Source organism: Macrobrachium nipponense, chromosome 13 (genome assembly GCF_015104395.2).
Source record: "Macrobrachium nipponense isolate FS-2020 chromosome 13, ASM1510439v2, whole genome shotgun sequence".
In the NCBI taxonomy this organism is placed as follows: Eukaryota; Metazoa; Arthropoda; class Malacostraca; order Decapoda; family Palaemonidae; genus Macrobrachium; species Macrobrachium nipponense.
In genome coordinates this window covers 26,214,755-26,241,345 of record NC_087206.1, presented here as the reverse complement: position 1 = coordinate 26,241,345, position 26,591 = coordinate 26,214,755, and the positions used below count along the sequence as shown (strand labels likewise).

General features: G+C 48.3%; 2 protein-coding genes across 4 annotated transcripts in view; one reads left to right on the top strand and one right to left on the bottom strand.

Moving 5' to 3' along the window:
- LOC135225697 (kynurenine/alpha-aminoadipate aminotransferase, mitochondrial-like) overlaps window positions 1-18,587 on the bottom strand; it is a 153,999-nt gene extending 135,412 nt beyond the window's left edge. Inside the window, exon 1 of the mRNA XM_064265052.1 lies at window positions 18,519-18,587. The gene's annotated coding sequence lies outside the window, so the exon portion shown is untranslated. The remainder of the gene's footprint in view (window positions 1-18,518) is intronic.
- Window positions 1-25,551, top strand: part of LOC135225698 (biogenesis of lysosome-related organelles complex 1 subunit 2-like) — a 39,395-nt gene extending 13,844 nt beyond the window's left edge. The window contains exons 1-3 of one of the 3 annotated variants that reach the window (XM_064265054.1): window positions 22,323-22,332; window positions 23,654-23,892; window positions 24,484-25,551. In XM_064265054.1, coding sequence (XP_064121124.1) covers window positions 23,674-23,892; window positions 24,484-24,753 — 489 coding nt within the window. In that variant the 5' untranslated portion in view covers window positions 22,323-22,332; window positions 23,654-23,673 and the 3' untranslated portion in view covers window positions 24,754-25,551. Of the gene's footprint in view, window positions 1-22,322; window positions 22,333-22,604; window positions 22,736-23,653; window positions 23,893-24,483 lie in introns of those variants that run through there. The other 2 variants (XM_064265055.1, XM_064265053.1) reach the window with 2 other exon arrangements.
- Window positions 25,552-26,591: the final 1,040 nt, after the last annotated feature.

Here is a 26,591-nt window from a genome sequence, read left to right as displayed (position 1 = left end):
CAGTTAACTACCGTTGTCTCCCCTGTTCGAAGCTTACGACCGGTTCCAGCTGCCGCTAGCTACTTCCTATTGTAAAGGACCGATGTTTGTATTACGTATCGGAACAATTGCATTTTTCCTAACTATACAAACCTGAGGTCCTTTTACAATAGGAAGGTACTAGCGGCAGCTGGATAGGTCGTAAGCTTTCGAACAAGGGGTTCGGTAGTTAACTGCTTGTCCGACAGGCGCGCGCGCGCGACTGGGAGGTAAACAAATCACTTTTGCTTTTGGCCCAAGCAAAAACTGCAGAGTGAGGGGTGGCATGAGGTGGGGCTATGTGTAAAAGGACCTCAGGTTTGTATAGTTAGGAAAAATGCAATTTTTGGACAAATTGTCATTTGTTTCCGACACGGCATACAAACCTTCGGTCCTTTTACAATAGGAAGACTACCTTCTTGGTGGTGGAATCTGAGTCTTTTGTGAACAGACTTGGTGTTCGTTTCCCGTAAAACCTTGGAAGCCTCCCTGGTCGTAAGAGCGAGGGAGGGATCCAAGCCTCTGTCCGATTGATCGGGGTGTGCACCGCAGGATCAATGGTCAGACCTCTGGACCGAGTACTAAGAGAGAGGCATGCGTATCTCTTCGTACCAGCAATGTAAGAACTTGTTTCCTGTACAGGAGCAAATATAAAGTCATGGGTTTGACTCTTGTAGGCATCCACTTCCCCCCTTGTAGAAGGAAGTGGTGGATATTCTGCTCCTATCCCTAGTGAAAGGGATAGGAATGGGGCTCTGTCATATAGCTCACCTGCATCTCGTCCTCATCCAGCGTAGTGACGACCATGGCCCTCTGCCCACAGGTAGAGGGGAAGGAAAAGATGGGAAGAGAGAGCCAGTCACTCACTCACTCACACATCCATCCACACAGTCACACCAGGACTCGATGCTGTTCAGCCTGCGAGGTCTGGGTTAGCTACACAACTTGTTGAGCAGCCACCAGGGTCCCAAGGAAAAATATATCCAAGGACCTGTGGGCAATATCCCGAAGGTAGAAGGACGTAAAGGTAGTCTTGGTTAGACCAGACCCCTGCCTTCAGGACCTGCGCCACGGAGAAGTTCTTACGGAACGCCAACGACGGGCAATACTTCTGACTTCGTGAGCTCTCGGACGGGACGTACGGATGTCGTCACTACCATCAGCCTCATACGCCCTCCTGAATGACCTCACGCAGCCAGAAAGAAAGAGTGTTCTTGGATACTTCTTTCTTGGTAACCCCGGTGCTAACGAAGAGGCGTCGACACTCAGGCCTGAGGTGTCGAGTTCTCTTCAGATAGCGCCGTAGCGCCCTCACAGGACAAAGCAGCATCTCATCCGCATCATTATCGGTGAAGTCCAATAGGGAGGGAATCGTGATGACTCGAACCTGTCTGTCAGGGACCGACGGTTTCTGAGTCTTCGCAACGAAGTTCGGGACGAAATCGAGCGTCACAGATCCCCATCCCCTGGAGTGTCGTACATCATAGGAAAGACCATGAAGTTCCCCTACTCTCTTCGCCGATGCCAGGGCCAGCAAGAAGAGGGTCTTGAGGGTCAGATCCCTGTCTGACGACTCTCGGAGTGGCTCGAACGGTGTTCGAGTCAGACTCCTAAGGACGAGAAGTCACGTCCCACGCAGGGGGCCTGAGTTCCCTGGGTGGGCAAGACCTTTCGAAGCTCCTCATAAGCAAGGAGATCTCGAACGAGTTCGAGATGTCCAACCCCCTCAGTTTCAGGACGAGCGCCAAGGCGGCTCTGTATCCTTTAACTGTGGGGGACTGAGAGGAGCTTCTCTCGGCGAAGAAAAACGAGGAATCCGCTACCTGCTGAAGAGTGGCTCTGAGAGGAGATATACCCCGTCTACGACACCAACCACAGAAGACGGCCCACTTCCCCTGGTACACAGCTGCAGAGGACTGACGGACGTTTCCAGCCATCTCATGTTGCTGCGCTACGAGAAAAGCCTCTCGTTCGCAAGAGATGGTGGATAACAGCCAGCCGTGAAGACGTAGGGACTGGACTGCTCGGTGGTACCGCTCGACGTGTGGCTGGGCGAGAAGGTTGTGCCAAGGGGGAATCTCTCTCGGTTCTCCTGCGAGAAGAGCCAGCAGGTCCGGATACAAATGGCCTGTGGCCACTTGGGAGCCACCAGGATCATCCTGAGATTCGGGGTGACCAGTGCTCGACTGATCACCTTGCGAATCAGGCTGAACGGGGGAAAGGCATAGGCGAAAGTTAGGTCCCACGGGTGTTGAAGAGCGTCCTCTGCAGCTGCCCATGGGTCCGGCACGGCCGAGAAGAACACCTGGAGCTTCCTGTTGTGCCGGGTGGCGAACAGATCCACGACTGGTCGCCCCCACAGTCGAAGAGCCTTTCGCCACGTCCTGGTGTAGAGACCCATTCGGTCCCTATCACCTGATCCCGACGGCTGAGCGTGTCTGCTACTACATTCCTCTTCCCTGGAATGTAGCGTGCCGACAGCTCTATTGAGTGTGCCTGAGCCCACTCGTGCACCTGCCGAGTCAACTGGTACAACGGAGAGACACTAGGCCCCCCTGTTTGTTGACGTAAGCCACCACCGTGGTGTTGTCGCACATCAACACCACTGAGTGTCCCATCAAGCGGTCCTGAAACTCTTGGAGCGCGAGAAAACGCTGCCTTGAGTTTCCAGTACATTGATGTGAAGGTGCTTGTCGTTCTCGCCCTCCCTACTCCTGAAGTCAGCAACTCCTCCAGGTGTGCGCCCCATCCCTCGGTCGATGCGTCTGAGAACAGCTGCATGTCCGGGGGTGGGGGAGTGCGCAGAGGCACTCCTCTTAAGAGGTTTCCTGTCGTCCAGCCACCAGGCTAGGTCCTGCCTCACCTCACCTGTGTCAGTGACACTGGAAAGCTTGGGGATCCGTCGCCTGCGACCAACTCTCCTTTAGTCCTCCACTGAAGAGACCGCAGGTGAAGACGCCCGTGAGGGACTAACTTCTCGAGTGACGACAGGTGTCCGATCACGACTTGCCATCGCTGAGCTACCTGTTCCTGCCGAGACAGGAACTGGTTGGCTGCCTCCCTGAATCTGCTGATCCGCGAGTTTGCGGGAAGACTCGCCCTGCTACCGTGTCGATCAGCATACCCAGGTACTCATCCTCTGCTTGGGCTCGAGATCGGACTTCTCGAAGTTCACCACGATCCCCAGATCGCGACAGAACTCGAGCAGTCGATCCCTGTCCTGTAGCAACTGCGAGCGGGAGCTCGCCAGGACTAACCAATCGTCGAGATACCTCATCAGACGTATCCCGTGCGAATGGGCCCAAGCAGACACCAGAGTGAACACTCGCGTGAACACCTGTGGGGCGTTGAGAGACCGAAGCACAGTGCCCTGAACTGGTACACCGTCCCGTCGAGGATGAAGCGGAGGTACTTTCTGGAGGACTGATGAATGGGTATTTGGAAATACGCATCCTTCAAGTCCACTGAAAGCATGAAATCGTTCTCCCTGATGGAGTCGAGCACTGAGCGTGCCGTCTCCATCGTGAACCGGGTCTGGCGAACAAACCGGTTCAGGGAGAGAGATCTATCACCGGGCGCCAGCCTCCCGTAGACTTTTCCACCAGGAAGAGTCGACTGTAAAAGCCCGGTGACTGATCCGTGACGATCTCTACAGCTCTCTTGCTCAGCATGGTCTTGATCTCCTGTCTCAGTGCTACGTCCTTCGATGACCCTGGAACGTACGACTGCTGTTGGACCGGGTTGGAGGTGAGGGGTGGCCGAGATTCGAAGGTAATAGATATCCCTCCCGAAGGACATCTACAATCCAGGTCTCGGCGCCGTAGCGCTGCCAAGTTGCCCAATGGCTGGCCAGGCACCCCCCCACTTCCGGCAGCAGGTGAGGGGGAACGCCGTCCCTAGCGTTTCCCCCCCCCCCCCTTTCTTCGACTTCTTCCCAGAGCCTCCACGGGATGAGGAGGGCTGGGAGGAGGGCTGGTTACGGCTCCCCTTGCTAGAAGTCGAAGAAGAAGCAGAGTCATTCCTCGGGGCTTCGACGCAGCAACCGTCTTAGCAGCCGAGGAAGCGCTAGCCGAGCTCTTAGACTTGGCCGCAGTCCGAGGCTGCCCAGAAGCCTTCGAGACTGCCTGGTGAACCAGACGGTCACTGTCATCAGTGCGCCGTCTGTCCACCGCAGCGTCCACCATCTCTCCTGGGAAGAGAGACGTGGAACTCCGTAGAGGTCCGTTTCGAAGGCCCAACGCCGCCTCACGCCCGCCCGGACCGCCCTGGAAACCCGAGTAAGGACAGCGTCCCTTCGTCGGAGAACCAGGTTGGCCCACAGGTTCACCGTCTGGTGGGCAAGGAAGGAGATGGCTCTTCCCCCAGACTGGCAAAGTCTCCTGAAGGCCGAGTCCTCTTCGGGAGAAATTCCCCCGGAGTTGGCTGCGACCTTAGATACTGTGAGGACCACAGATCTAGCCAGGAGACGGCCTGGAAAGCTGCCATGGCGGTAGATTCCAGGCCTAGTGCCTCTTGCTGCGAGAACCACAGGTTCTCGGACAGGAGCTGTTGCAGAGGACACACCCGGAGTCAGCTAGCTAACTCCGTTTGACCTGTTTGGGCGCGGCATCGGGTCTTCAGATGGCACGTAAAACCGCCGCTGTCGTAGCAGAGGAGGTGGAAGCAGCTTGTTCGACCTGCCAGACTTGAGCGAACCGTCTTGCCCGGAGACAAGCGATTCAACCTGGTCCAGCACTGAGTCCGCAAGCTCTGAACGCGGCAAACCCACCGTCGGTCTGGGTTCCCTCTTCGGGCCCCAGAACGACTCGAGCCGGGAACGTGGGCTCGGTTGTGGGAGCGGCGATCCTTCCCCGAGGTCGTTGTGCTGACGAATCAGCGCAATAACCTCGGCAAAGTTCCTCTGGATCTCGGGCGTGATTGCATCCTGTGGAGTCGGACCGTCCAGTCCCTCAAACAGGAGCATCTCCCGAGACCCTCCTCCCTCAAGGAGAGGAGCAGCGACAGCCCCCTCTCGGTCTCCTCCAACCACCTGTGCGTACGACCTGGCTGGTCCGAGAACCGAGCCTGGTACGTACGACGACGTGGCGGGATCCTGAGGGGCGCACCCCTCACGATCACTCCTCAATACCAACCTCGCCCCTCCCGGTGTAACCCGAGGAGGTTGAAGGTATGGGAGAGGCAGATGACCTGACGCTCCCTCCTCGCTCGCTGGCAGAACCAGTGGGCTTGGAGGACTGCAGGCGATCGCCAACCCGCGGTGGTGATCGAGCTGCAGACCTAGTCGAGCCGTCTCGCTGTGGAGAACGGCTGGACCGAGAACAGCGGCCCCGGTCTCGTGTGTCAGAGGAGCTGGTGCTGGTCGCCGTACCCGATCGCATCTCTGCGAGAGCGACGGTCAGGCGACCGGCGAGCTCCACTGTCACTGTGAGATCGGTGCGTATCCTCACGGTGCGTCAGTTCGCTGGTACCAGCCGTGGCTGGTGCCGGCGAACGGGGGGACCTCTTCCCAGCCTCAGCCCGTGGCCGGTCATGACCGTCACGTCCGCCCGGGTCTAGCCAGCTGCTCGCCGTGAGAGCGAGAGCTGGTCTGGTGAGAGTCGCGTGAGCGGCTGTCACCAGTCTTCCGCTCCGTGCCGCGAACCTGACGCTGAGCGGACTCAGAGGTCTGGTTCCTGGCTGCACGGTCACTGTTAGGCGACCGTACACTCGGTACCTCTCGCGAACGAGCGGCCGAGCCGGATCCTGCTGCTGTGGCCGAACCACTGACAGCAGGCGAGGACAAGTGCCGGTGTTAGCCGGCACCCCTCTGGTCCCCGTAGTCTTCTTTCCTTGCGGGAGAAGAGACGGGTCCTGCTCCCGAAGGAGCAGGGCGACCAGCGGAAGAACCCCCCGTCTCACCGGAGCGAGACGGGCCCTTAGAAGTTCCCGAAGGAGACTTCGGGGTTAGGGGGGTTTTGGGGGGGGGAGGCAACCATTCTTCTTCTTATGGCGGTGGGGCCATTAGAAGAAGAAGGGGAAGAGGCGGCAGACGACGACGACGACGAAGAAGACGATGAAGACGACGACGACACCTTCCTCCTCTTCTTCTTCTTCTTCGTCAACCTCCTCATGGACCGACGTCAGATCTGTCATCCAGGACGGAGCCGGGGCTGCTGTTGCCGAAGCAACAGGGCCCGGACGTACCTGTCCCGAACCAGACCAGCATCGGGAGCAGCGGCGCCAGGGACAGGAACAACATCAGCAGGTGCGAGCATCACAGGAACGGCAGTCGAGACGGCAGGAGCAGGAACAGGAACAGCAGCGGTGGTCACGGCAGGTACGGCAGGCTGTGGTGGGGCGGTCCAGATGGTCCGAACCACGGCACAGACGTCCTCGGTACCGGTGGGAGGTCCAGGGGGCGAGCTCTTCGGGCACGTGAAGTCCGGTCGCCGGCAGCACGGCAAACCCAGGTGCGGCATCACACTCCCCCGAGTTACGGCGACTGGCCCCTGCACCGATGTTGTGGGTGTCACAGAGACCGCGTGCTGGGTGTACACCAGGTGAGGAGGTGACGCGTAGCCGGGTGTTGTAAGGGTCGTGGTGGTGGTTGTGACCGTTGCATGAGTGACCGCCACGGAGCCAGGCGAGATGATAGAGCAGCCCCTGGACACTCGGCACGCCCTGCGACCGCCCCAACGATGCCCACACCTGTCCGAGGTCATCCTTCACGGCAACCGCACCTGAGGAGGCAAAAAGTCGGGTGATTAGAAGGATCCTCTACCCGCTCGCGCGAAGACGAGCGGATAGAGGACCCAGAGTACAACTCTACGTCAGGGTATCTAGCGCCCTCCTCCACACTCGACACGTCAGGAGAGGAGAAGGACCTAGACACCCCCCCGAAGGGGAAGGCGCGAGACGTGGAAGTTGAGCGGCGGCGGCAGGAAAGAAGACGAAGTGTCCGTCACCAAAGGAGCCGCGGGAGAGCTTTCCGACGAACTCCTTTGCAGGCCTTCGCTTCTTCCTGCCCTCATACAAAGTCCACTGCGCCTCCGACCAGTCATTACATACATCACAGGGCTCGGCCCGGGTGCATTCGCGCCCCGACACCGAGCACACAAAATATGAGGGTCAATCTCCGGGGAACGATCTGAACTTCCCACTTTACGCCCTTCGATACCGGGCAAAGTCTCCTTGGGGTAGCGATGGCGAGGAGATTCCATCATAATTCAATTGAAGGCAGTAATTATTATGCAAAGAGAGAATGATTGTACTTACAATACTCTTTCATACACAATTACAACCAAATACTCAGAAAGCAAACGACGAGCAGCGGGCAGAGAGCGTCGAACACACACGTCCACACTGTGAGGCCGAAAGCAAAAGTGATTTGTTTACCTACCAGTCGCGCGCGCGCGCCTGTCGGACAAGCAGTTAACTACCGAACCCCTTGTTCGAAAGCTTACGACCTATCCAGCTGCCGCTAGTACCTTCCTATTGTAAAAGGACCGAAGGTTTGTATGCCGTGTCGGAACAACTAGGAAATCTGCTATCTGAGTCACAGAGGTACTGGAAGAGGAAAACTTCTGGTTCCTGCAACCCCACCGGCGAAAGACGTCCAACTTCGACTGGTAGACTTAAGGGTCGAAGGTCTTCTAGCTGAGGCGATAGCCTTAGCAGCTTTTGTCGAAAACCCCTTCGCTCTGACAAGACTTTTGACAGTCGAAAGCTAGTCAGATTGAGAGCGGGGAGGTTTCTGTGATACCTGTCGAAGTGGGGTTGTTTGAGCAAATCTTGTCTTTGTGGAAGTGCTCTTGGAAAGTCCACCAACCATTCCAGTACCTCTGTGAACCAATCTTGGCGGGCCAGAACGGAGCTACTAGCGTCATTCTTGTCATCTCCGAGATAGCAAATTTCTTGAGGGTTTGTCCCAGTACTTTGAAGGGGGGAAAGGCGTAGACGTCTAGACCTGTCCAATCTAGCAGAAATGCATCCACTGATACTGCTCCTGGGTCTGAGATCGGGGAGCAGTAAAGTTCGATTCTTGCGTTCCTTGCTGTTGCAGAGAATCGATGTGAGGTCTGCCCCATCTTCTCCACAGGTCTTGGCATACCTCTGAGTGGAGGGTCCACTCGGAAGGCAGGAGTTGATTCTTCCTGCTCAGGAGATCGGCCCTGACGTTCTTTCTCCCTGTACGAATCAGGTGAGAAGAACTGATTTTCCTTGTTTGAGACCACAGCAGAAGATCCCTTGCTGTTTCGTACAGGGAGAAGGAGTGCGTCCCCCCCCTGTTTTTTGATGTACGCCAAGGCTGTTGTGTTGTCCGAATTGACCTGCACTACTGCATTTCGGACGTGGGGCTCGAAGGCTTTCAATGCCATCCAGACTGCCATCAACTCTTTCTTGTTGATGTGCCAGGACACCTGATCCCCTTTCCAGGTGCCTGACACTTCTCTTGTCCCGAGCGTCGCTCCCCAAACCTCGCTTCCGATGCGTCGGAAAACAACACATGCTGGGGTTCGGCATGTAAAGAGACATTCCTTCCACAAAACGAAGTGGGTTTGTTCCACCACCAAAGGTCTCTCTTGATTCCCCTTGAGATCTTGAAGGAAAACTCCAGATCTAGGGAAGAGACGCCTCCAGTTCTGGTATAGGAAGAACTGTAGAGGCCTGAGATGCAACCTTCCTACGAGAAAAAACGAATTGCTCCAACGAGGAGAGTGTCCCCAGCAGACTCATCCACTCCCTCGCTGTGCATGCATCTTTCTCTAGGAAGGTCATTATTTTTCTCGTAGCAACGAGCTATCCTCTCTGGCGACGAAAAGCCCGAAAAGCCAGAGAAGCTATCCGAATCCCCAGATAGATCCGCTCTTGACTGGGGATTAATTGAGACTTCTGGAAGTTCACCAGAAGTCCCAGAGAACTTGCCAATGTAAGGGTCTTTTGAAGGTCCTCCAGACATCTTTCTTGAGACTCTGCTCTGATTAGCCAGTCGTCGAGATAAAGCGACACCCTCACTCCCTCCAAATGTAGCCACTGCGCCACGTTTTTCATTAACCCGTGAAAACTTGGGGTGCAGTCGATAGGCTGAAGCACAAGGCCTTGAATTGGAAGATGTTTCCTCCCATCATGAATCGTAGATACTTCCGTGAAGAAGGATGGATCGGCACATGAAAGTAAGCGTCCTGAAGGTCTAGAGACACCATCCAGTCCCCCTGGACGAAGAGCCGCTAACACTGAGGAAGTTGTCTCCATGGCGAACTTCCTCTTTTCCACAAAGACGTTCAGGGCGCTTACATCAACACCGGTCTCCATCCTCCTGAGTTCTTCGGAACTAGGAATAGTCTGTTGTAAAAGCCCGCAGAGCGGGGATCTTTCACTAGTTCTATAGCCTCCTTCTCCTAGCATGAGATCTACTGCTAGAGAAAGGGCTTGATTCATGATGGGGTCCTTGTACTTGGCCACAACTCCCTCGGAGTTGTCGTCAATGGTGGTCTTGACGAGAAGGGAATGAGATATCCTTTGCTGACAATCGATAGGGACCAATTGTCTGCCCCTTTGTGGGCCCAGACGTCGGCAAATTTCAGTAGTCTGGCACCCACTGATGTCTGGAGTCCTTGATCGCTATTTTCTTCCCTCTGACTGACCTCTCTTAAAAGGTCTAGTTCCTCTGGTTGCAGACCTCTGACAGCGGGTCCTTCCTCGAAAGGGCTCCTGTCTCAGAGGAGTCTCTTTCTTGGCCTTGGGTGGAAGACAGAGCGAGGTTTCCTGGCCGCCTGGGCTAACATGTCCTGAGTAGCCTTAGCTGAAAGGGCACTAGAGACATCTTGAATAATCTTCTTGGGGAACAGAAGAGGAGAGAGTTGAGCATACATAAGCGAGGCCCTTTGCGCATGTGAAACTCCCTTAGTGAGAAACGAACAGTAACAGACGCTTCTTTAATAACTCCAGCCCCAAACAGTGAGGAGACTTCACTCGATCCGTCTCTCACTGCTTTATCCATGCAAGTGAGGACGCAGTTAAGATCTTCAGGAGACAGAGAATCTGGGGTCTGGGTCTTATTAGCCAGAACTCCTAAAGACCAATCAAGGAAGTTGAAAAAACTTCCAGGGACTCGGAACATTCCCTTCAGTAGGTGGTCAAGTTCGTTCATCCCCCACGTAGTCTTGGTGGACAAGAGGGCGGAACGACGAGCAGAATCCACCAATGAAGAGAAGTCCGAGTCCGCAGACGAAGGGAGAGCGAGGCCTAAAGGTTCTCCCGATTCGTACCAAGAATCCCAATCTGCCAGTCCAGTTTAGACGGAGGGAAAGAAAAAACCGTCTTCCCTTTCTCTTCCTTAGAAAGGAGCCATTCCCCAAAACCCCCAAAACCTCTCAAGCGGCCTTCTTCATGGAAACAGTAGGTTTCATCCTTACACAAGACGAAACCTTCGACGTCTTCGAAGTGGAGAATAATGAAAGAGGAGAAGGAGGAGCCACAGGAAAGGAAATATCTCCAAACTCTTGCAGGAGCAAATCTGTCAGCCTCGTATAGGAGGAAACAGAGGAGTCTTTTGGTCCTTCTTCTTCTGAGGGGTCCTGTTCTTCCTGAGCTGAAGAACCCTCATGATCCTTAGAGGCGCGACTATTCTTAAAAGAGTCTCTAGAGGAAGTAAGACGTATACTCTTGGAGACAAAGCTTCAGAAACGTGTCTACTTGCAACATCCTTCTTGTCTGGAGGAGTGCGTTTCCCAGATTCTTGGAGCCTAACAGGAGTAAGGCGGCTGTCAGGCGCAGAGCGCCTGTTTGAAGAAGAACTTCTATCAGGCTCTTGGTGCCTATCCAAAGGAGAGCGGCTACCAGGCGAACAGCGCCTGCCATACGAGAAGCGGTCTACCAGGCTCTTGGCGCCTGAAACGAGGCGAGAGGATCTCTGGCGACGAGCGACTACTAAGGTGAGCGCCTACAAGGGGAAGGGGAAAGCGCCTGCTAGGATCTCGGCACCTGACTCGAGGAGAGTGAAAGTCAGGAGAAGAGCGCCTGCCAGGAGAAACGCGCCTAACAAGCTCTTGACGCCTGTCAGCGAAGAGCGCCTGTCCGATTTAGGGGCGCTTGTCAACAGGAGAGTGGAGGCGAGACGAGGAGCGGCTACGAGGCGAGTAGCGCCTACTAGGCTCTTGGCGCCTGTCAAGGGGAGCGATCCTGTCTCGAGAAGAGCGTCTGTAGGGTGAAGATCTCCTACGAGCAGTTTGCTCCTTGTCGAAGGAGAAACCTGTCTGTCAGGCGAATGGCGCTTGGACGCAGATGGGATTCTTGTCCGAAGCAGAAGGTCTCCTGCGAGAATCCGAACGCACAGGTGAGCGCGCCGCTTCCATCGAATAGCGAGTGTCAGGAGAGGGGAGCCTGGACTTCTTTACAGGAAGCGAGACGTCCTTCCTACGACGAGACGACACGCAAAGAGAGCCAGCCAGAGCCGAAATCTGCGCCTGAAGGTTAGCCAACACCCTTGCAGGAGAAATCACAAAACTCTTGAACAGGTGACGAGGCTCGATCTCTGCTCGGGGAACGATACTCCTGAGATCTCTTACGTTTCTTCGCTTCACCTCAGGCTCTTCCGAAAAAAAACTTAAGGGCTGGATGGACGGGCGCAGGGAGCGTTCCAGGCTCTCTTCGAAGGGCGCGAGGCTTCCGAAGAGCTCCATCCTCGTTTAGGAGAAGGCGAAGGCGAAGACGAGAAGCTTTGGCGCAATATTTCTCTCTTGGAACGATCCAAGGTAGCCTGGGACGATCAAACAGGAGCTACCGAGGGGACGCCTCCTGACGGTGGGGATGCTCCCTAACCTTCCTGCGGCTTTCGGACTTTCCTCCTCCACTGGGACTGGGAGTCTGGAAGAGGCCTAGGCCTGGAAGCTTAGGGAGCCGATCAGACGCACCCTTCCACTGCACTGGGTTCACTGCACAAATCACTATTGGAATCACTCTTACCTTCTAATTGTTTGATTTTCTTCTCCATACTGCGAATAATGGTTGGCTTTCATGGGATGCCACTTCCGAAGGCGCATCTTCGGCTTCGGTGCAGGGAGCAGGAGCTGAAACTGACAAAGGAGCTACTTCTAAAATAGGATTATCTATATCCAACTCGCTAATACGAGATCTACTACTGCTCCTAGAAGAAGCTTTCCTAACTTTATCCTTTTCAAGCTTCCTCAAGTAGGAAGACAAAGACTTCCATTCATCCTCATTCAGCTTTTCACATTCATTACAAGGATTATTAAAGGTGCATTCATTCCCTCTACACTTCAAACATACCGTGTGAGGGTCTACCGCAGCTTTCGGTAGCCTCACCTTACACTCAGTCATACAACAAACTCTAAACATAGCAGTTTTCTTAGTATCAACAATCAGACATCATGAATCCAAGAAAAATCCAAAGAAAAGTCAAATAACTGTCCACAAATCGCGAATGCCAGGCCAAAAGATCGGGTACTTCACCAAAAGTCCGTAGAAACAATCAAGGGCGAAAAACAAGAAAAGAATCCAACTGTCAAGAGGTTACCGACAACAGGTGTGGTCGACACCGACGACAGAAAAAAATCTGGCAAGAAAGGTATGTTGGTTCTTACACCCGCTTCCCAGCGGCGGGTAAGGTAGATCACCTGACCTACCTGTCGCGTTAGCCGCGAGTAGTTTTGAATTCTGTCGTGACGTCAGAGACGTAAGCTAAGTATATGTCTGACAGGAAAGTTCATGTACAAAACCTCGAGTTTCCTGTTGTGCCGGGTGGCGAACAGATCCACGACTGGCGCCCCCACAGGTCGAAGAGCCTTTCCAGCCGAGTTTGTCTGCCACTACGTTCCTCTTGCCTGGAATGTATCTGGCTGACAGCTCTACGAGTGAGCTACAGCCCCAATCGTGCACCTGCATCATCAACTGGTGCAATGGGAGGGACACTAGGCCCCCGTTTGTTGACGTATGCCACTACCGTGGTGTTGTCGCTCATCAACACCACTGAGTGTCCCATCACTCGTTCCTGGAACTCTTGGAGAGCGAGGAACCCCTGCCTTGAGCTCCAGGACGTTGATGAGAAGGTGCTTGTGATGATCCCACACACCTGCAGTCAGCAACTCCTCCAGGTGTGCCCCTCCCGTCGTTCAACGCGTCTGAGAACAGCAGCATCTCCGGGGGGGGTAGTGCTGAGAGGCACTCCTCTTACGAGGTTCCTGTCATCCAGCCACCAGGCTAGGTCCTGCTTCACCTCCTCCGTGAGAGGGACAGGGAGGTACGGCGGGTCTCTTGCCTGTGACTAACACTCCCTTAGTCTCCACTGAAGAGACCACAGGTGAAGACGCCCGTGGGACTAACTTCTCGAGAGACGACAGGGGACCAATCACGACCTGCCACTGCTGAGGCTGGCTGCTCCTGTCGAGACAGGAACCGTCCGGCTGCCTCCCTGAGCCTGCTGATCCGCGAGTCTGCGGGGAAGACTCGCCCTGCTACCGAGTCGATCAGAATGCCCAGGTACTTCATCCTCTGCTTGGGCTTGAGATCTGACTTCTCGAGGTTCACCATGATCCCGAGATCGCGGCAGAACTCGAGGAGTCGATCCCTGTCCTGTAGCAACTGCAAGCGGGAGCTCGCCAGGACTAGCCAATCGTCAAGATACCTCAGAAGACATATCCCAACCGAATGGGCCCAAGCAGACACCAGTGTGAACACTCGCATGAACACCTGTGGGGCGGTTGATAGACCGAAGCAAAGTGCCCTGAACTGGTACACCGTCCCGTCGAGGATAAGTGGAGGTACTTCCTGGAGACTGGTGGATGGGTATCTGGAAATACGCATCCTTCAGGTCCACAGAAAGCATGAAGTCATTCTCCCTGACGGAATCGAGTACGGAGCATGTCGTTTCCATCGTGAACCGAGTCTGGCGAACGAATCGGTTCAAGGGAGAGAGATCTATGACCGGGCGCTAGCCCCCCGATGACTTCTCCACCAGGAAAAGTCGGCTGTAGAAGCCCGGCGACTGATCCTGTAGGATCGCCACAGCTCGTTTGCTCAGCATGACATCTACCTCTTGCCGAAGCGCTATGTCCCTAGCAGAACCGGGAACGTACATCTGCAGATGGACCGAGTTGGAGGTGAGGGGTGGCCGCAACTCGAAGGGTAGTAGATATCCCTCCCAAAGGACATCCACTATCCAGGTCTCAGCTCCGTAGCGCTGCCAAGTTGCCCAATGGCTTGCCAGGCAACCCCCCACTTCCGGCAGCAGGTGAGGGGGAACGCCATCCCTAGTGTTTCCCCTTCTTCGACTTCTTCTTCCCGGATCCTCCTCGGGAAAAAGAGGACTGGGAGGAGGGCTGACAGTCACTCCTTACAGCAGAAGTCAAAGGCTGGGTCTTTCCACTTGGCCTCGATGAGGAAGTCGTCTTGGCCGCAGAGGAAGCGCTTGCCGAGCTCCGAGGCTTGGCCGCAGTGGCTCGAGGCTCCCCAGTCGCCTTCGAGACTGTCTGGTGGACTAGGCGGTCACTGCCCTCAGTGCGCCGCTGTTCCACCGCAGCGTCCACCATCTCTCTAGGAAAGAGATGAGGAACCCAGCAACGGTCCGTTCCTCAGACCCAACACTGCTTCGCGCCCTGCCGACCTGGTCACTCGAGTGAGGACTGCGTCCCAATGTCTCAGAACCAGGTTGGCCCACAGGTTGGCCATCTGGTGGGCAGGTAGGGAGATAGCCCTACCTCCAGACTGACACAATCTCCCAAAAGCCGGGTCTCCTTCGGGAGTGATATTTCCCGAGGAGGCCGCGATCCTGGACACTGTGAGGGACCACAGGTCCAGCCAGGAGACTGCTTGGAAGGCTGCCATGGCAGTCACTTCCAAAGCCAGTGCCTCTTGCTGCGAGAACCAGAGGTTCTCGGCCAGCAGGTGTTGAAGAGGCACCCCCGGTGTTAGCCTAGCTAGCTCCGGGTTAACTTGTTTGGGCGGCAGCGGGTCCTCCGTTGGCACGTAGAACCGGTAGAGGAGTGGTAGAGGAGGGGGAAGCAGCTTGGCCGACCTGCCAGACCTAAGTGATCCCTCCTGTCCGGAGACAAGAGAGTTCACCTGGCCCAATATATCGTTGGCCAAGGCTGATCGGGGCAGACCCACCGTCGTCCTGGATTCCCTCTTGGGCACCCAGAACAACTCCAGCCTCGATGAAGGCTTGGATGGAGGGAGCACCAGTCCTTCCCCAAGGTCGTTGTGCTGACGAATCAGCGCAATGACCTCCGCAAACGACCTCTGGATCTCGGGAGTGATCACTTCCTGTGGCGATGGACCATCAAGTCCATCCAGGGAGAACCCATCCTGAGATCCTCCTCCTTCCACAGGAGGAACCACGGCAGACCCCTCTTGGTCTCCTCCAACCTCTTGGGCGTACGATCTGGTCAGTCCCAAGACCGTGCCAGGTTCGTAAGCCCTCGCGGTGGGACCGTGAGAAACGCACTTCTCGCGGTCGCTCCTGATCGCCTCGCTCCTCCCAGTGTAGCCCAAGGAGGTTGAAGGGATAGGAGAGGTAGACCTGACGCTCTCCCCCCCCCCCCCCCTGCCTACTAGCAGAGCCGGTGTGCTGGGGGGGCTGCAGGGGATCGCCAACCCGCGGTGACGATCGAGCTGCAGGCCTAGTCGCGCAGTCTCCCTGGGGAGAACCGCTGGACCGAGAATGGTAGCGACGGTCCCGAGCGTCAGGAGAGCTGCTACCTGTCAACCTATCCGTCCGGTCCCGGTGGGAGCGACGGTTAGGAGACCGGTAGAGTCCACTGTCGCGGTGGGAGCGTGGCCCATCCTCACGGCGCGTCACAGTACCTGGTCCAGCCGAGGCTGGTCCTAGTGACCGGGGGGACCTCTTCCTCGCCTCAGCCTGCGTACAGTCCGGTGGGACTGTCGCGTCAACCCTGGGAACCGGGGGATCGCCACAAGAGCGATCGCTGGTCTGGCAGGAGTCGCCCAAGTGACTGCCACCAGGCTTTCACTCCGTGCCTGGGTCCTGGCGGCGAGCAGGCTCAGCTGCCTGGACCCTGGCTGCACGGTCACCCGCGGGTGACCGTGAACGAGGGGCTGAGACGGTTTCCCGGTGCCGAGGCAGAGCCTCTGGCGCCAGGAGAAGAGGTACCGGTGGTAGTCGATACCCCTCCGGTCCCCGTCTTCTTCTTCCTTGCGGAAGGAGAGACGGGCCCTGTTCCCGAAGGAATGACCTCCGCAAACGACACCTTCCTCTTTTTCTTCGTCAGCTTCCTCAGGACCACCGTCAGGTGACCCCATCCAGGACGAAGCTGGGGCACCACGGGCTGGAGCGATGACGGCAGGAACTAGAACCTCCTGGGCAGCGACAATTGGATGGCGGCAGGTCGAGCGGGGAACTCTTGGGGGCACCGAAAGTCAGGGGCTGGGGCGAGGGTAGCAAAACCAGGCGGTGGGGTCGTCTCCTTCCTTGGCAAGCACGGTAGCGGGGTCTGGATCGCAGCTGTAGGGGACACCATCGCAATGTGCTGGGTGTAGACCAGGTGGGGAGGAGCGGCATACCCAGGCGTTGACACCGTTGTCGTTGTCGACGTCTCTGGTCCACGCGTCACCTGGAACCCTGAGCCGCCAGGTGACACAGAAGCCCCTGAATGCTCGGTGTGCCCAGGAGTCCAAGCGAGTACCAGCCTGAGATGGCTTGTAGCAGCTCTAGAAGAAGCATGAACGGTTTCGCCATGGGCATAATTGGATGACTGAAGAACAGCTGCAGGAACTACAAAATCTCTCTTCCTCCAATGTCTGATGGGGATAGATGTAACAGATGACAAAAACGAAGAGGAGGATGATGATGAAGACAAGGACAAGGATGGGGATCTACAACATCTCTTCTTAGATACCAGTAACTCTGTACAGTCGAACTTCTTCATAAAAATACCTTTAACTATAAAAAATAGTCTGAATGAGGGAGTTAGAAGGTGCAGACGTAAAAGGCCCGGTGACAGAAACAACATGGATGGAGAAGGAATGGAGCAGGTAGCCTCGAAAGACCTTGACACCTAAGTTGAGGTCATCGAAAACTATCACTCTGGAGGCTGACAAGGGAAGAGCCTTAGTAAAATAAGATGACGTCAAAGAAACAGTAGACATGGAAACTGCCACGCTGGATAACACTGGGATGTATAAGGACATGCAGTGAGACAATAGGCAGGAAGGGTTGGTACCCCTAGTAGACTTACCCCCAACACTCGATCAGCTTCTGCTTATCTCCTCTTAAAAAGATTGGACAAGGGGGAGCAGCCTCCTCCCTAACATTGGGGCGGGGGGTTACTTCTGCACCCCCAAAAGAACAGGGTAGCCAAATCAATTACCAGTTCTCCCAAACTCACATTCGAATCTTCTAAGGATGAAGCAATAGAAGAATGCAAAGAAATAAAATCTTCCTGGGAAGAATAGCAACGAGAGGAGATTTTGGTGAGACACAAAGCCTTCTGAAGATGGCATCACCAATTTCCTCTTATATCTCCTCTTCCTACCGAAATTCTTCCATTGCTCAGGAAATCAAGCAACACACACACTATTGGCTACTTATGTTAAAGTTGTTCAGAAAACAAATGCAGGGATTGTTACCAATCCCAGGGCCTTTTCTCTGACGCTTGGGAAGCTTAGATGATTTGTGGGTTTGCATACTCAACATAATAAAACATACAAAGAGGATATCATCACACAGAACAAAACAAAAATAATATAAAAAATCCAGAACATTAAGGCGTAGTGCAGGCAGGAAGGGACAGAAACAACCGGTTTCTTAGCAGAGGGGGCAACAGCACCAACCTGCTATTAAGGCAGTCAAAGAGAAACTGGTATGTTGTAGCTGGCATGGGCTAAGGCAGGCCAGCTGTGCCCTCCTCCTTCTGCCACAGCAAACTCCTGTTGCCACCAAAATCCTTGTACTGTTTTTAAGCGGACTCCAGCAGGCACTAGAGAATGTTCCCTTACATTAAGACCAAAGGTTTGTTCTGTATATGAACAACTATACTTCTATATTACTGAAGCCTTTGCCTTCCTCTCTTTTTTTTCCATATACCTAACCAGTCTCTTTCTAATAGGCAGTTTTATAATCTCTGAGAAGAAAAGCTTATTCAAAAACTTTCTTGTAGTAAATGAAGCTTGATTTAAATGTTGATATTATTGCTGCCTGGGGTAAATGACCGAGCGGCAACATAGCGTCCACCTCTCTCGGAACGCGACCACTTCCCAAAAAAGCGTTTGAATTATACCATTATTTCGTAATGTAGGAGAAAACACTTACTTCGAGAGGAGTGTAAAGGTCTCAGTGTGCTGCCTGGATGGGCACAAACTCTTGACTGATGCTCATGGCAGCGAATTCAAGTACTTTTTCAGGAAGGAGGTGGGCCGCATTCCAGGAGCAGTGGCTGATATGTCATTGCTCGGTCATTTACCCTAATGCCCATTTCTAATTTTAGCTTTTCATAATTAAAAACAAATCTAAACAGCATTGTACGGTACAAAACAATATATATGCTTACTTAATTCTCTAATAAGGGATGGCTGCCTGTTCTTGGAAACTCTTGTAAGAAATCTCGAGTAATTCATCTGAAAATTGTTAACAAGATATAGGTTTGATTAGTAGTACAATGTTTGAAATACCCTAACATTTATAAATACAGAGGTAACTTTAAATACAATATAATAAAAAAAGTAAACTATGATTAAATAAAGCCTTACAAAATTTCCAATGTCCAATAGACATGTAATACTATTCCTTAACTTTAATAAAAGGTCTTAAGTAGTAATGCCACTGTCATGTTCGCTTAGTTGAATACTACTTTGTCAGGAAATGCTAAAGATTAGAACAAAGGTTGATCCACCCATCATTAGACAATAATCAACTGAGGTTGTACTAATATAAAAGATGACTAGTTAACACATTATATTACTAGTAGGTATTACCAAACAGATTTTAGCCTGTCTTGATGACAAGTTTGAAGGTGAAAAGGGAAGCCTTAAAATTAAAAACCAGGTGCTTTTCTGATATGGTGTCCCTACATTATTATCATTTAATGGTAGATCTAGCATAGCCAAACTAACAACTCATCAGCTAAGTTTACATACACAAGGGAAAATAGGGCATTGTAGCCTAGTATAAAGTTGGTAGACTGCCAAACTGACAGTGAAGGGGTTAGGTATCACTTTACCAAAACCCAAATGACTAGCCTAATGCTAAAAATACACTAGCATACCATAATTTATTGTAACTTATATATAGTACATATCTTGTTCAGGAACAAACTCTTTACTACTTAGGTATACCTAGGTATACCTAGGTTACTACTATTATTGGTATACCTAGCTACCAAGCTACTACATAGCTAAGCTAGTCTGTTGCTTTATGTAAATACTACCTACCTATGCCCAATCTAGTTAGGGTGACTGAGCTAGTTTGGAACAAGGGTAGCAAAGTAATGGCCTACCATTAGCTAAGTTCGTCTATGGTATCCTACGCGTTCAGATTGCAGCTAGGTAACATCCTTTATTCCATATCCTGCGCGTTTGAGTCCTAACTTATGGAAAAACATTACTGACCAAGTGTGTAAATAAAATATTGTCTTGCATTTCAATAAAATGATTACAAATAACGCGTAAACAAAAGCCTCAGAACCCCTATCCTAGCAATAACATGCAAGGCGACGTACGTCGGCCTTGAGGGAAAAAAATAACCCACTTCACTGTTGCTACGCAAATGCCGGTTTAGTCACCAAATTAACATCCTGGTAACAATAATAAATCTTTTAAACTGTGCGTGTCAAGCAACTGCTTGAAAATGCTTTCCTGTCATTTAACCTTAGAGTAACAAGCTGGCAAGACGAGTAAATTGACACCAAAGGTTCAAAGGCCGTCCGTCACGTTTCCCAAACACCAACAGCTGACTCTATTGTAAATAACCCAGAAAAGAGCGTTGCAGATTACCCAAATATTTCTGTTTTATGTAACGTTAAGAATCAAAACAAAACGTAGTAGATGGACATTTTACAATTATTTAAGTGAAAGTCATTCATTCGATAAAGTACGGATAGTTTTAAAACCATTCTGATGACAATATAAGTGAAGAAAGCCTGTCTCGATCGTTTACATAATTCTAGGTTGTAGTGTTTACTTGAGGGAGGATTGTTTTGTGAGAGAAAATCTTGCATTGAGGAGAATAAACACTTCTTTTGCACATTAAGGTTTTAAATACCATCTGTGTACAAAATTATATGCAATATAATTTTGTAATAATAAATTTTCAAAACGGCATGTACCACAAATTAATCAAAAGATACATTTTTATAAGGAACGAACCTCGGGGGCGGGGGGGGCAACTTCTCACTTTCTTGATCAACAAAAATTACATATCAGTTCACATGGACGAAATCCCGTTCAGTGAGTACAGCTAACACTCACATTGAATTAAATTACGATTTAAGACTGAAAATGATCACATAAACCTGTTGTTACCCTAATTGAGGTAACGTAGTTATTTTTACCAATTACGTAATGCTGTATTGCAAGAGACATACGCAGTGATTAGTCTGAACCCCAAGCTCTTGAAAATTTTGTTGCTGGATTTTCCTCCTGCTAATATGAATTTAGTTGATATCATTCCCCTTGGATCTGATTGATTAAATAGACACAAATAACAAAGAGAAGCCAAACTTTATAAATACATGCTAAATTAATCAAGACAAATGATCAACAAATTATGAAAGGATACTCACGCCAGCCTGCTTAAAAAAAACAAAAATGCACTAAGTTTGAACTTCTGGAACTCCAACAGTTCCACCACAGGATTAGGAAGACCATTCCACAGTTGGGTGAAGTAATAACACTTTTAGAAAAATTATACTAAAGTGACATTTATAAAAAAAAAAAAAAAAGTTAGAATGCTAACTCAAGAAAGATAATGTAAGCCCATTAGAATTAATTGAACATCTAGCACTTGGATGAGTTGGGGATAGCATATTCTAGGAAGATCTGAATGCAGAGGATAATCTGAATTATGAAATAAGGATCATCTCTCTCTCATATTTATATATATATATATATATATATATATATATATAGATATATATATATTATATATATATATATATATATGTGTGTGTGTGTGTGTGTGTGTGTGTGTGTGTGTGTGTGTGTGTGTTACGCACATGTGGATAATTGCCAAATGTGTACATTTTGCAATTAATTTTGCCTATTGTGTACAATTTGCAGGCACCAAGCGCTGCAAATTGTACACAATAGGCAAAATTAATTGCAAAATGTACACATTTGGCAATTATCCACATTTTGCGTAACACACACACACACACACACACATATATATATATATATATATATATATATATATATATATATATATATATATATAATATATATATATATATATATGTGTGTGTGTGTGTGTGTGTGTGTGTGTGTGTGTATCATTACTTTAATCATGAAAATTGGAGTTTGCTGCATTTCTTATCCCTCATCTTGAAATTAAATCTGACACCGTAGTTCATTGGCTCATTCTATATACTATTGTCGGATCATGTCAAGATTAGAGAACCCACTACGTATTTTTCAAGAAATATTATACCACTTTGATTTGTATATATATACTATACATATATATAAATATATATATATATATATACATACATATATATATATATATATATATATATATATATATATATAATCGAAATGGTATAATATTGCCTTGGAAAATAGTGGGTTCGCTAATCTTGATATGATCGAAAATAACATACAGAATGAGCAAAACGGATTACGGTGTCCGATTGATATCAAGATGAGGGATAAGAAATGTAGCAAAACTCCAATTTTCACTATATATGTATATATCATACATACATACATATATATATATATATATATATATATCATATATATATATATATATATATATATATATATATATATATATATATATATATATCTATATATATATATATATCAGAGGTTATAGAATCCTGAGGGAATTACAGGGTAGGTGACAGCTGATGAAGCTGCACTTTTCGCAGACACTAAAACTGCAAGTGACACCAGTGTAGTGTACCGACAGTTTAGAATGACAATTTAGCGCTGTGTAACGAACATAAAGATATTAGGGAGCCGCTTAAGAGGAAGAGATATTCAATTACTACTACTCGGGTTGCTGTTATGACTCGGAAATTGATCGACTGTCATCAGAAACGAACCAAATAATTTTATTTTGTTCATCGGATCAAGACAAACGTATATTATCATATCTTCCCTTGGATATCGAGGGGAAAATCGTCCTCTTAGGCAACCAAGGTAGCTTGCGTTTTTCTTTGTAAGATAGGAAAAGTTTGATAAAACTGCAGAAGGCGTTATCCCAGCCTAACGCAACTGTAGTTAGCTAGGTGTGGGGAAAGGTACTTAACAAAGGTTGAAATACTATAGCATTCATATTGTGTTTTTTTAATACAACAAATTTTTACGTAATGCAAGCTATTGTGAAGCTACTATTCATCTCGGTCGGAAATAATATTGATAGACTAGTAACTCATTAGCCCCACATTGAGGAATTTTGGAGGGCTTCCTGGTGGAAAATGGGTAGCCTAGGTAGCTAGCCTAAATGACCTACCTAGCTGTTAGTCTGTGGAAAAACGAGGAGTGGTAACTTCATGGACACAATCTACCAGAGCCTTCTATAGCCTAACCTGTCCTAATCTAGGTATGGTAAGGGTTTGATCATAATCAAATGTCCCCTCCCCCTTTAATGTTTTTAATCTTTCCTTATGTAATTAAGGTAGAACTGCTGGGTTTGGTATTTACTGTAGTTGCAAAATGTTGGGTGTTAGGTAATGAGTGGATGACTCATTTTGGTAGTAATAGAAATAGATTTTAAATTTACCTGAAAAACAAAAAATTAATTACCTATACTAATGCTGAATTGTTATGATCACATGTAAAATTTTACTAGTCCATGGTAACCTAAAATAGCCAGCAGTTTCTTAAGTTAGCCTAGCAATAGCAAAAACAAGCATCCATAATGGGACAGTCACATTTTTCATTTTCAAAAGATTCAATCATTCCAGAAGGCAAAATGAGAGACTGCAGAGAAATTAAGGTTTCTTGAATAATATGATAATTTTGAGCTCTTTGGGGGAAAAAGCCAATATGTTATGTCTCAACACACTTCATTCTCCAGTTTACACAAAATTTCAGATTCAACCTGTGTGTCTCTCCATGGCCAGCATTCAACGAGAGAATAGTTGTCATTCTTGGGATATTGGTAGGGGAAACACACCAACCCTTAAATGTAATAGCAAAGACTTATGAGCTCAAATTGGGTAATACAGTATACCTATTAGTACAACAGTGGAATTGAAACACTTACATGATATGTCAGCAAAGATATTAAATAGGGTTCCTTGTTATTTTGTAAGCTGTGTCATTTTAGATTACTCCCTGCATCACTGTTATTGATAGATTAAGGAACTTTTTCTTATGTAATGAATAGCCAATGTTTTTATCAATATAAAATATTCATATTATATATTATTATATAGCTAATACGTAGTGGTTTTTTATTTTGAAAATGTACATGGTATTAATTGTATATCATTGATGATCCCTTGATTTATTTCAGTCAATAAGCCTAATACAAAAATGGAATCACAAGAAAAAGTAGAGGGAGATACAGACTCTCAAGAGGTTACTGCAAGAGGAGGCTTTGAAGAGGACGAGCGATTGAGTGACTTTGGTTCCCCAAAAAGAGGTCCAACATTATCAACTAGCACCAGTAGCTTTGAAGCTCTTGATCCCCACGATCCCAATCTCAGCCATTTGGCAACTTTGATGTTTTCTCACACATCAAATTATTTACAGGTTTGCACTGTCTTTAGTTATTGTCATTTTAAATATTAGCATGAATGTAGTCTAAAACTGAAATCTGCTAAATTGTTGCTTTACAGAATGTAACTCTGGAAGTGAGATCTTGACTTTTTGTATTTCATTTTATATGTGACATTGTAGATTTTTCCCCAACAAATTTTTTTAGATTGGTTTAAGACTGCTTTAAATAATTTTCTGCAACTCAGAGGTGTGTTAATGAGTACCAGAATTAAATTAAATCCTTACAATCATTGCATCCCTCAGTTTTCATTGTTAGATGAGTTGGACCTCCAAGGGCTGTAGATCTATGCAATTTTTTAAAAGGATCTAGTGACCTTATTAAATTTCCACTATACTCATTAGATTTCTTTGCAGTTGATTTCAGTAATTTATCTATGTAATAAGTGAATATATATTATATAATGATACTTTTTACGTTATGTTTTATTCTACTGGGTACAAAATAACCCTTTCATATTAATATGTGAACCCACAATTATTGTTAACCTAAGTTGTATTTTTCTTGTATTATTTTGATATTTGTTGTGTTTATGATTTTATGCTCCTTCCTATAATTACTTTCAGGGTGAATTATCAGCAGTTTTAGAAGATTATACTTTGCTGGAGCAGATGAACCGTTCCACCATCACTAAATATGGAGACATGCGTCAAATTGGAGGCAGCGTTAGTCGAGCACTGAAAGATCTCAATGAAAAATATGTTGCTCTTCAACCATATCTTGACCAAATTGACCAGATTGATGACAGTGTGACAAAATTAGAAGCAGCAGCATATAAACTTGATGCTTATTCTAAGAGGTTAGAGGCAAAATTTAAAAGTTTAGAGAAAAAGTAATTTAAACTTATACTTTTTCAATATTTTAGGTTGAAATGACCAAACCCTCTTATGAAATTACTAGGCATTGTTTTGAAGCCAAAGATTATAAGGACAGTAGTTATTCCAAGTACACTTCAGTATATTTTGAAATATTTACATAGATCATTTTTATAATACTTAAACTCTACTTCAGTATTGACCCTTTCTAGCATTTATCTGAAGATCAAACACATTGCTTGCAGAATATTTTTTTTGTACCGTAATTTTTGGAAAGTCTGTATTTTCTGCAATGGAAGTACTTGGTGAATGAATTTTTTTTAGAACCTGAAATTGTTACAAACCCTAAAGTTTTGTTAGAAATACTTAAAAACTGGGTCATTACACTCACAATTATGTTTTCTGTACTTTTATTTATTTTGGACTTAAGTGGAACCAATGACTTGTGTAGTGTAAGCATTATTTTTTAGCTATACATTGTTTCCTTCCTGTCAAACTGTTTGTGAAATAGTTCTAGTATTTAATTTGTAGGTGGCTGCCACTTTGTTTAGTGATCCTGAAACTTCAGGTATTGTGTACTTTGATCATAACTGATATTCCAGGACTTAATAAAAAAAAAACAAGAATACCTCTTTTATATAATAATTCCACATTTATAGGAATATAGTATAAATGAAAAATTGAAAAGCTTTTTGATAATCACAAGTTGATAGGGATGTTATATCACAATTCTCAGTATTTTTGGTGACGAATGGGAATATTTTCACGAGGAATATCAGTTTTTGCCAAATATAAATTTTTACCATAGTTTTAAAGTCATTCTTTTGTTTAATTCATAAATTCATTGACATACCTATTTATCTCAAACCAAGTGCATTATAACGCTGAATAATCCCTATGATTCCAGTGCTTGGTTCAAGCTCTATTTCATATTCAATTCCATAAGGGATTAAGCAATACATTCTGTGAAATTTGCATACATTTAGAAAAGATGAGCAAGGATTTCTAGTCAATAATTTGCAGAATAGTAAACTTAAGAGTATACATTACGCTCCTTCCACGAGGGGGAAAAGACACGACGGGCACTCGGATCTGCCCATAAGTCTCTTGCTTTTAAACAGTGTTGCCAGATCAAACAGGCCAAGGCAAGCAGGTGAACTTATGACTTGGACCACACTCATGAGTGCCACCCACCCACAAAATTGACAGTGACCTGTCTACACTAACGGGCAAGTTAGTCAGGCACTTCCTGCCATTTATATTCTCTCTCACTTCTGAAGCAGTGTTACCAGACAATCACATCATTTTGGCTCCATACTTGGTCCCTCGGTATAGAGGAACGGAATATGGAAACAGTGTTTGTCCACTAGTGTGGACAGGACTTTCCAGTGTCTGCCCGCCATGCATTTGCCCCTCGTTGGGAAGGAGCTTTAGTCTTTGTGCCCAATACCTTGTTGTCAATAGTTATTGATGTGTGAATAGTCCTCTGTTTTACCAAAGCATGTCCGAGTTATGAATAAAAACTACTACTTAGAAAAAATTAACTTACCATAATGGAAGTTTGCATTGCACATTTTCTTCAGCCACTTGTCAACTGACCAAGGGCTATTTCCACAGGATTTTTTGTAATTTACTGTTTTGTTGGTTTTTCGAATGGCCTAATCCAGTTTTTCAAACCATACAAATAGCAAGTGTGTACCAGAGTGCCATTTTCAAAGACAATAAGGTCTGGCACCAGATTTTGCAGTTGTAACAATAAATAAAGCTATTGTGTGTGATGGCCAACTCCTCTCGTGGATAGACCGGAATTGAAGATAGAATTTAGGCCAAAAGTCAAGTGCTTTGACCTATGAGGTCAT